This window comes from Thermobia domestica, chromosome 15 (assembly GCF_964235325.1).
Source record: "Thermobia domestica chromosome 15, izTheDome1.hap1.1, whole genome shotgun sequence".
In the NCBI taxonomy this organism is placed as follows: Eukaryota; Metazoa; Arthropoda; class Insecta; order Zygentoma; family Lepismatidae; genus Thermobia; species Thermobia domestica.
In genome coordinates this window covers 70118684-70129038 of record NC_137468.1, presented here as the reverse complement: position 1 = coordinate 70129038, position 10355 = coordinate 70118684, and the positions used below count along the sequence as shown (strand labels likewise).

The 10355-nt window shown below is 32.9% G+C and overlaps 1 protein-coding gene across 1 annotated transcript; it reads right to left on the bottom strand.

The window, feature by feature from the left end:
* Positions 1 to 289: 289 nt before the first annotated feature.
* Positions 290 to 7497, bottom strand: LOC145671861 (regulator of G-protein signaling 5-like). Its single transcript, XM_081741087.1, has 2 exons — positions 7443 to 7497; positions 290 to 1071 (listed from the first exon to the last, which is right to left on the bottom strand). The coding sequence occupies exon 2, from the start codon at positions 1061 to 1063 to the stop codon at positions 653 to 655; it is 411 nt and encodes a 136-aa protein (XP_081597213.1). The 5' UTR covers positions 1064 to 1071; positions 7443 to 7497; the 3' UTR covers positions 290 to 652.
* Positions 7498 to 10355: the final 2858 nt, after the last annotated feature.

Sequence of the window (10355 nt, the reverse complement as noted above, 5' to 3'; positions counted from 1 at the left end):
CATCTTCAAGGAGCTGATCAGCCCCCTCCAAACGATCCTTCTGGATCTGCTAGTGATTTTGTATAGAGTTAGAAATTAGTGTAAACTGAAGTTCTTTCAATCCAACTTTAAATTAAGTTTCCTAATATAGAGAAATCTTATTAGTATCACAGCTTGCATGCAGAAACCTGTGATGTACACAAATATTACTATTTATTACTCATCCAAATTATAAGTTTCCCATTCATTTCTAAAGAATATATATTTTATACAGTACAAAGAAATAGGAACGTTAAATAAGTACCACAACCAACAATAGGACTAACAATTATATTCAAAGAAGATTATCACTCAACATAAAGTAAATCTATTACAAAATAAAGAAAACAATCTTCGTATATTTTGCTAATAAGTAACAATAATAATGATTTAGTAGTTGCCCTTTCCCAATAAATTTTCTCATACAATTCAATGTATAACAAAAGTAATTGACATTACGCACTACTTCAGAGTGTTCAGAACAGCTCTAAATTTGAAGGTAGTGTTTCAGTCACTACTACAATAGTAGTTTTGAAATTACTTAACATATAGAAGTACAATATAAAGATAAAATAAATATCGTAATTTTAGCTTATTTTGTACTTTTATATGCTGCATGTTCCAAAACTAATGGCTACATGTTCCGCAGACGCCTTATTAGCTCCTGTTGAAATACTGGATAACTGTTCCGTTCCAGAAAGCTTTGTATCGTTTTTTGTCCTCTTTCGAATATTTCTTTTAAACGTGGTTTATCTTTCTTCGAAATAGCTTCATTCACGTCGCCCAAAAAGCCAGTATCTAAATTTACTTGGCTAGGACTACCAACATCAATATACTGTTGCTTCACTTGTTGTGCTATCGGGAAAGGATCAGAAGCTCTGATCACTGACAGACACTCATGGTAGAAATCCAAGTTGTTCTTCTCTTCATCAAGTTCAAGTCTGATTAGAAATGTTCTATATTCTTCCCGTCCCAGCTCACTTTGAAGTAAACTTGATATGTTGGTCATCCATTCTTGAATGTCTGCTCTTGTAGGACGTGCCATTTCAAGACCTTAGGAGGAAAGACAAAAGAAACATTAGTAAATTTGTTTGGTATGATATAAAACCACCATCTGCTCTCAAATTTCTTGAGAAGTCTCGGAATATATGTGTTACATAGATGGTTATGAAAGTAATGAAACAACTGGGAAAAAATCTATTAATACGACGTGAGACTACCATTAGCCTCAGAACAGCTCGAATTCATTTGTGGAATGGACGTAAATAAGTCTTTAACAGTATCCAGAGAAATATTGTACCATTGCTTCTGCACTGCAATACTCAGTTGTCTCAGCGAGAATGGAGGAGTTTATTTACTCCGGAATCTGAATTTCAAAAATAACAAGTATTCAATAATGTTGAGAACTGAAGATCAGTGGCGGCTCTAAAAGGTAAAAACGAGGAAGACCAGCAGAACCCAGGCTATGATAGGTATATCATGAGTTTACTATGAATTTTCAAAAATATATAAATAATACTTCAAGTTATTTTTGTTATTCAAAAAATGAGGGGCTAGGCCCCCTGGCCCCGAGCTAGAACCGCCACTGCTGAAGAAAAGGTAGAATTGATCAAATGTTGTAGTTCATTCTGATGTTCATGACCACGCCTCAGTAGATCCGGCAGTGTGAATCGGTTCATTGCGATTTTGAAAATTCGCATCATTGACCGCAACAACATCGGACCATAAAGAGCATTTGGTCACCTAAAATGTCCACAAAATCACTCGCAGTGATGCTTTCTGGGAGTAGAGATCAATACTTTACTGGCCACGTTGGCTACTTGGCGATCGCCAAGGGCCCGAGGCTCGAGGGGCCCCGCAAGGATCACAAGACGCAGGACTTGTTAGGCCTTGGTAGAATTTTCGCTATCGCAAATGCTTTCTTGAGTCTTCCTACCAAAAAGTTTGCGAAAGCCTAAGTTCGTCTTTCCGAAAGAAGTCTTCTCGGCACCCATTGCTCATATCAATACGGCCCGTGAACCAATAAAACTTCGTACTTAACAAAGGCCCACCCTAGTCCGTAACGGCCCCTTGGGCTTATTCGCAACAGAATGATTTGTTTAGTAATTTATACACTGCTTTCAAATTTGTTCTTACCCTCACATTACTCAAGTCACATATGAGAAGGCATTTTCTCCCGTACTTTTTATGTTTGCAGAAAAAGATTTTTCAAAAATGTCGACAAAGAAAGAGAAACTGAGGAGCGTTTTTTTTTTTTCAAAACTCGGTAGAGCACAAAACATTTTTTTTTAAAGAAAAACAAAACAATTGCACTTTTGTTCTTATTGTACATAACCTCTATCGAGTTCTGACAAAACGTTCATGATTTAGTATTCTTTACACATGGCACATTTCGATAACTGTCAATTCTGATTTCACAGCTTGATTGGTAGCACAAACGGCGTACCCCCGTTTCTCAAAATTTTATCTGTCGAGTTTTGAAAAAACAGTTCTCAATTGATTTGATTGCCTCATCAAGTGAAGAACTGCATACAAAACTATTAAACTAACTGAAGTAACTTCACTATTACGTTTGATTGTTTCGGTCAGTATTATTGTCACTTGTTTCGCGATCTGCTTTGTACTACATATTTATTCAATACAGAATATATCTATCTATCTATCTATATATATATATATATATATATATATATATATATATATATATATATATATATGGGTGAGGGGCCTTTAAAGACACGCGCCAAGGACCCTGAACTTGGCCAGTCCGACACTGGTAGAGGTTCAGTCTCGAAATATAGTCTTCTTTTTTTAAACGAAGTTTTCTTCCACTGCTTTTTTGTCTGGGATTTTTTTTAAACATTTGAACTTAAATGAAGAAATAACAGTACGTTCACATTTCTTTCCTGTTATAACATTTAATAATTGCATTCTGAAGAAGAAAATCATGAGAAGTTCAACGCTTAAAGATAAGAAATCATTTAATGAACAAAAAGGAGCAAATCGATGAACAGAATGATCTTTCTAGTTCCAAAGAATTGTTGTAGAGTTAACAGAATTGCAGTGTATGGCAAAAATGTTTTACTGAAAATTTAATATTAGCAATAACTGTTCTAAAAATGTAGTAGTGGAAGAAAATTGTCATTTATTTTTGCATAAATTCAGTTGGTGACATTTTATGTTGGAGGTTACACAGAACAAGTTTATCTATCTATCTGTAAACAATGCATTTATTGAGGTAATTAAAATTCGAGCGGAAGAAGGTTAAGAAGCTACACCTAAGTTTCCCATTTCAAATATATTGACACGATATAATATTAAGGAAATAATACATCCTATAAATAATGTACTTTCACTACCATTAAACTAACATCGTACCTAAAGTAGCCGTTTATGACTTTAGTTTTGTAAACGGAATTTATATTAGGTTTTACATGTAATAGAACATCAGAACCTTACAATAAAGTGTTTCCCGAACGAAGAACGAGATATTAGCCAAATTCGATATCAAAACAAAAATGGGCTTGTATCTGGTTCTTGCTTTCTGAATTTTTTTTCTTTGTTTTACCATGAGTTATACTGCCAGTTTGAGTTTAAGCAACCAGTAAAACACTCAAGATGTATATCTTTCAAGGTACTTTGTAGGTGGTTAGGCGGCCAACATGACCGTTCTAGAATGTTGGGTTGTATAATTTTCACTTGCTGAATACCAATAAAGTGCCAGTCGAAGATCAATAAAGATTGCCAGCCACGGATTCAGTGGCGGACCGTGACATTTTCTAAAGTGTTAGCCTACTTCCTATTTAACAGTTATATATATATATATATATATATATATATAGAGAGAGAGAGAGAGAGAGAGAGAGTCTTTCAAAACAACACCGACAACGTTTGAGAGATGATTCCTGACACCAAGATAAGATAAAAAGTATAGACCAACCTGGGTGCGCAAATGATTCCCTTCAAAATTATAGGCTGCCGAAATCATGAAAAAAATCAACTCTTAAGCTTTATAGCTCCAAAACTATGGGACCTACCGTAATCGGCTGAAGACTTCACTTAGGAACTAGTATGTGCCCTATCCAAATATCCATGTTTCAGATTCTTGAGGTACTTCCTCAACAATTTTTATAGAGGTAGTTGGTGAATACTTCAAATTATTTGCCTGTCTGTAGCCAAACTGCTGCTAATGGCCAAGTGCTTATCATTTTACGAAGCTATACTGCTAACAATGAATGATTTAAAAAAAGAAATATGTTTGCTGTTTATTTCTTTAATTCCTCAATTTTGGTTTAACTAACACTGATAACATGAACCCTTCTCGTATCCACGGACTGAACAAATGTTATAAAGGCACTTCTTTACTCGTAGAATCCACTACCGAAAAACAAAGGTGATACTTGAATAAGCAAATCATAAAAAGTTAAAAACGCAAAAATTTCCGTATTTTCTCAAAAAAAAAAAAAAAAAAAAAAACGGCTTTTATGGGTGTAGAAATTTGATGAGACCCATATATTACGCGTATTAGATGCTTAACGTTGCTAAACCACAGCCTCACATAATTGGAGATGTTATGCAGAATTCCTCTTTATTATGACTCTCTAAAGAGCCAGAGTTCTTGTTTATTCTTCTCTCGTAAATTGATCACTTTGTCATTAAAATAACATATAACCTTAAAAACATATAACATATAAAATAAATAACTATAATAAATAACATATAAAATAACAAATAAATATTATAACCTTTTATAATATAATTAAATCATTGGACCCCCATGATAAATCTTACTAACAAAACACCCGATGGTCTATTCTGTGGTTGAGCCATTTCAAGTAATAGCATGCGCTAAAATTATAATCATTTCCTTGCCAACAATGGGGAAAATCAGCCCGAAAAAGTCGACTTTTCTTTTCGTCTTTACCCGGGTAAGTAATGCAATACCAGAAAATTGTGTCAAAGAACGGCTGCATATTTCACAGTAGAAAAGAAACAGTTCAGAGCAACGGGTGTCCACTACAAAGGTGCTAACCTCATTCAAACTCAAGCTCACGACATAGTTTCCACCTCATACTCACAACAACTTTTCGACATCACGCTCACTCGGCCTCATACTCATATCACTTCGACATCACACTTACTTGACCTCACACTCACATCACCGACCCCAATATCACACCCATTCGACCTGACACTCACATCTTCATTTCGACATCATCTTACTAGACTTTACGCTTATATCATCAATCCAACATTCCGCTCACTCATCCTCGCACTGACGTCTTTCCGATATCACACTCACTAAACCTCACGTTGACATCCCTAGTATGACATCACGCTCACTAGAACTCACCTGACAATAATCCGACATCGCGCTCACTCAACCTCACCTTTATTTAACCTTACTCACATATCATCATTGGGACTTCGACCTTCTGAAAGATATTTCAGTGCCTTCAACCTTTAATGCAGACGGTAGCCCATTTTTACAGATGATCAATTTATCCTTGAATTTGATTTTCGGAAGGAAAATCTCAACTGGAAATTCCTTTTACAGACTCATAATATTTTTAGGTTCATATATTTCTTTGCTTTATCGAATAGGGTACCAAAAAGAAGAAAAAAACGTTGATGTTGAATTTCATTTTCAAGTTTCCATTACTAATTAAGTAATTTTCATTTCAACTGTAAACTACACTACGCAGAATTTCGCAGAAGTTAATGTCGCTGTAACAGTCTGATGTGGTTGTAGAAACGAATTTATTTCTTAATAAATTTATTTTTGTTTCATTCTTAATTTTAGTTTCTAAGTCTTAAAAATTTCTTAAATTTCCAAAATTGTTCATTAGTGTTACAACACCAGACGAGGCGAGACGAGAAATAACGCTTTCGCGTCTCGAACTTTTGTCGATATCTCGTCTCGGTAAAGGTGACCCAGATGGAGTTGGTGGATGCCTGAAACGAATAGCTAACAATGTTGTCAGACTTTCAGATGATATAACAACCTGCAAAGATTTCATAAGAATCCTCACGGAGAGGTGGTAAAAATTATGGAAATAGATGAGACTAAATTCGCCTACTTTGGTAGAATGATTCCTGATGATTTGCCTACTTTAAAAGGAACAATGAAGGTTCACCAAATAGTGTGGAGGAAATCAGATGAAAGTATTCTGCAGGCGAAAAGCTTAAGCTGCCTTCATTGCAAACCCGATTATTCCTGCCAGCATTTCCATATTGGAACCATCATACCACTGAAAACGTTCCTTTTTACTGATCAAATTGTGTGTACTAACATAACTCTATGCTAAGTTATTTTCAATCATCTGTCAAAAGTATCTTTCCAAAACATTTTCCATTATCTCTATATCAATTTTCATAAATTATTGAGCTGAGCGAGCGAAGCTATTTAAATCGGCTCCTATACTCATCTTTGAGGATTATAGACTCAAAAACTACTGAACAGATCAACACCTTTTTTTTTTTTTTTTTTTTTTTTTTTTTTGGCAATGTGATACCTTATAATATGGAGCGTGTTTAAAGCAAGCGTTCACTTCCATTTGTATATATACAAGATATTTCAAAACCTCTGCAACATTCGCAAAATTGGTTAAAAAAAAAAAAAAAAATGCATCTGAGGTAAACATGCATGAGTACTTTTTTTAAAGTTTCAAACTTAGTTTTTTATTCTGTAAAATGAACATTTCACTTTTCATCAGTAAACAAAGCGATTTCTTAAACAAACAACAACAACAAAAAAAAGATCTTGTATTCGTTCTTCTTTAGAATTCTTCTTTCTAAAAAATTTTAAATTTTTAAGTATTTTTTGTTTTTTGAGAAAATAACAATATTTTCCAAGAAAAAGTTTTATACTTCTGTTTCATACATCGTTTCATAAGACATTTGTCATCGAATTCTCCTCCATTTCTATAAATTTTATCTCTTATTTGTAAGGAAATAAACTTTCTGGACATGAATTCAACAAATAAGATGCTTTATTTTTCGCTACACTTTAAATATGCACTTTATTGTAATAAGCATTAACCTTCAGGATTGAACGAGTTAAATAGGTCGCACTGCACGGTCACATAACAATATTAATTCATATTCAACCATCGTTCATTAAGAACGGAACATTTTCCGGGAAAATAGTGAATAAGTTTCCGTTTTACATCACTGGCAAAAATATACATAACTTTCCGTTGCTATATATTTCTCCAATATTACGTGTCAATTTAAAATTAATTTTACAGATACTTTCAAGTTTAGTCTCATGGAGAGACTAGAGATGCAAAAACTGATATGTTTCAAGTTATGGCCCATGTACAAAACAAATTTACTAAAACTACAAATATACTTAATATCCAGAATAAATATTCAAAATTGATTAACTAATAAATTTTAGAACTGTAGAACATATCGTATACCTTAAAATTCTTCCCTCTGATGCTGACCTCTAAAATGTTATTTCTTGAATGATGGATAAAATTTTGTATTATATTTCTCTGTAATACTCACTTTTATATAGACCCAACACACAGCCTGACACCATTTCGTTCATCTTATATAAACTTTATTGAGTGTTCTCAGAAAAAGATAAGAATAGGCAAATAAAATGGAAAGGAAGAGAATCGCCCTGAAGTACCACTACGGCTTATCACCAATACAAGTATCTAAGTCACCCGCTAGCCATTATCATAGTACTGGAATCGAGTAGCTGGCTTTTTTGTGGCCATATCTTGAACAGTATCTACAAATAATAATTTTCTAATTGAAAGGGTTTCAGCTTCTTTAAAAGAAAAAGGAAGAGATACCATGCTACCGACAAAATGCTACTATGAATTTTGAAAACCTAATAGCGATAGTCCCTTAATTAAGAATGCATGCACAAGTCATCATTCTTTCAAATTCATTTTTTTTAAAACTTATAATCATGTAAGCCACTTTCTTCGTGGAATAATTAGACATGTACTTTTTAATGTATTTTGAAAAAACAGTTGCGTTACTTCTATCACTATTATGAACAATGTGAAAAAACACGGTAAATTATTAACATAAGTAGGTTCTTGTTCCTAAGAACAAAGCATTAAACTAATTGCGTAAATGGCGAGAGAGAAAGAGGTAGGTAGGTTTCAATTAATGAATTATTTTCTTTTGTATTATTATTATTATTATTATTATTATTACAAATATATACTCGTTTAAGTATAAAATTCTCATCATGTGATTTTAAAGGATTGTAATCGTCATATCTAATTCAAAGAAAATTAAAAATTTTATATTGTTAATCTATCAAAATAACTGCTACCGAATAACTCAATTAGGGTAGTTACAACTACAACTAAAACTATATTTTAACTATTATCTTACACTTTATCGAGCATACATTTCATGTTGTTTCCTGTTTCTTTAGCTATTTTGCTTAGACAATTTCGTTTCTGTTTCTCGTAACTGATAATATAAAAATGGGAAAATAAAAATGTAAATGCTAATGAATCAGTCTGTCTATTTCTTTGTGAATCAAATCTTATCCATCCAAAAACATAAAACTAGATTAACCACCTCGGACCAATTTTAGACAGATTTTCTATTAAACTAAATCTGTATGTTTAATTTTGTGCTTCCTCTTATGTCATCACTAAATACTCTGTTAAACGTACTCTCAAAATATTCCACTTCTGTCTTTCATTAATATTTTCTGTTCAAAGTACTAAGCATATAGTGTTACTTTTTGAACTCCTTATCATCCACACTTTACTGCAAGTAGAAATTTCAGCAGATTTACTGGGAGTAGAAATTTCAGTTAAAATTAATGCAGCGGATTGATTTTAAGCAATAGCTGATTTAATTTCATTGTAAATTTAACTATTAATTTTGATGTATTATAAAAACTACTTTGTAGATCGGGGTTATTTTTAGTGTAATGACTGGTCATCCCCTTTGTGTAAGGTAGATATAATAACTTTTAAAAAAATCAACCCTAGGAGAGGAGAAGGGCAAAACTTTCCATTTTGTCCTTTTCTGGACGTGAAAGTACGAAATTTGGATAGTCACAATACGAGTATGTCATTCATTAGCACGAATTCAATATGCTTGACGCAGGGAAAGAGGATGATTCTTTCGAACTACAGAAGGTAAAGGCATAGAATTTGATGTAGGATTGTTTTCGACTCTCAGAATACGGGTATGGTATTCATTTGCATGAATTTTATATACTTGATGCAGGAAAAGGTACTTTCTCTAAACTGCTGGCTATAAAAGGTGCGAAATTTGGTGTAGGGTTCTTTTTAGTACACAGAACACGAATATAGTGTTCACTTCCACAAATTCAACATGCTTGGAGCAGGGAAACGCAAAGTCATTTGAATTGCTGGAGGTAGGATTGTTTCTGATTCATAGAATAAGAGTATGGTACTCATACGCTTGCTACAGACAGACGGAGAGCTTTCTTTGAACTGCCAGAGACACAGGCATCAAATATGATATATGGCGGCTTTTTCCAAACAAAATGAATTTGCAGTAATACATCCATGTTTAAAAAGAAAATAATTAAATGTTCCTTCAATATCTTAATTCGAATTTCATATAAGTTAAATATTAATTATTTGAATATACTGAAGTATAAAAATATCTTAAATATACAGATACAATATTTATTTATTAAATTTCGGGTTTCAGATCTTAAGAAAGGATTATTTCTGGTTTACTTAACCATTTCATTGATGTTACATATAAGATAGATTTACAATCAACCAATACATGCAAATTTAACAAGAATGTTGGACAATCGTTACTTGGAACCAACGTTTACCTAGGATTAATTTGAACTTAATACAAGTAGAATACAAGTAATGCAGCATAGGAAAGAGTGGGGGCAAGCTGCAGTGAAAACAAAATATTTGTTTCTCACCTGATACTGTTATCAGAAAAATAAAGTTTACAAACAGAATTATTTATCACTCTTCCGTAAGTAAACATATAACATTAAAGAAAAAGGCATAATTCAAATAAACATTTCAACACAATCTATCAGTTATAGACACTCTCTTATGCAAAGACGCTATCAGCAGCTTATGTTTATACTTTGGAAATAGATGAAGTAGTTATTTCTGCAGAACTCATTAAATGGTACTCAAGATAAAAAATACTTAAGATATAATAGCTCAAATATGTAATTAACCTCTTTGCACTGTTAAAAAGTAAATTCAACTACTTCGAAAAATATAAAATTCCCACTTATAGCCAGGAAATCAACGAGCATGTTTTGCGTGCGTCAAATATATAATTTACTTCTTTGCACTGTTAATAATTAAACATATTCGAAAAATATACATAGTTCT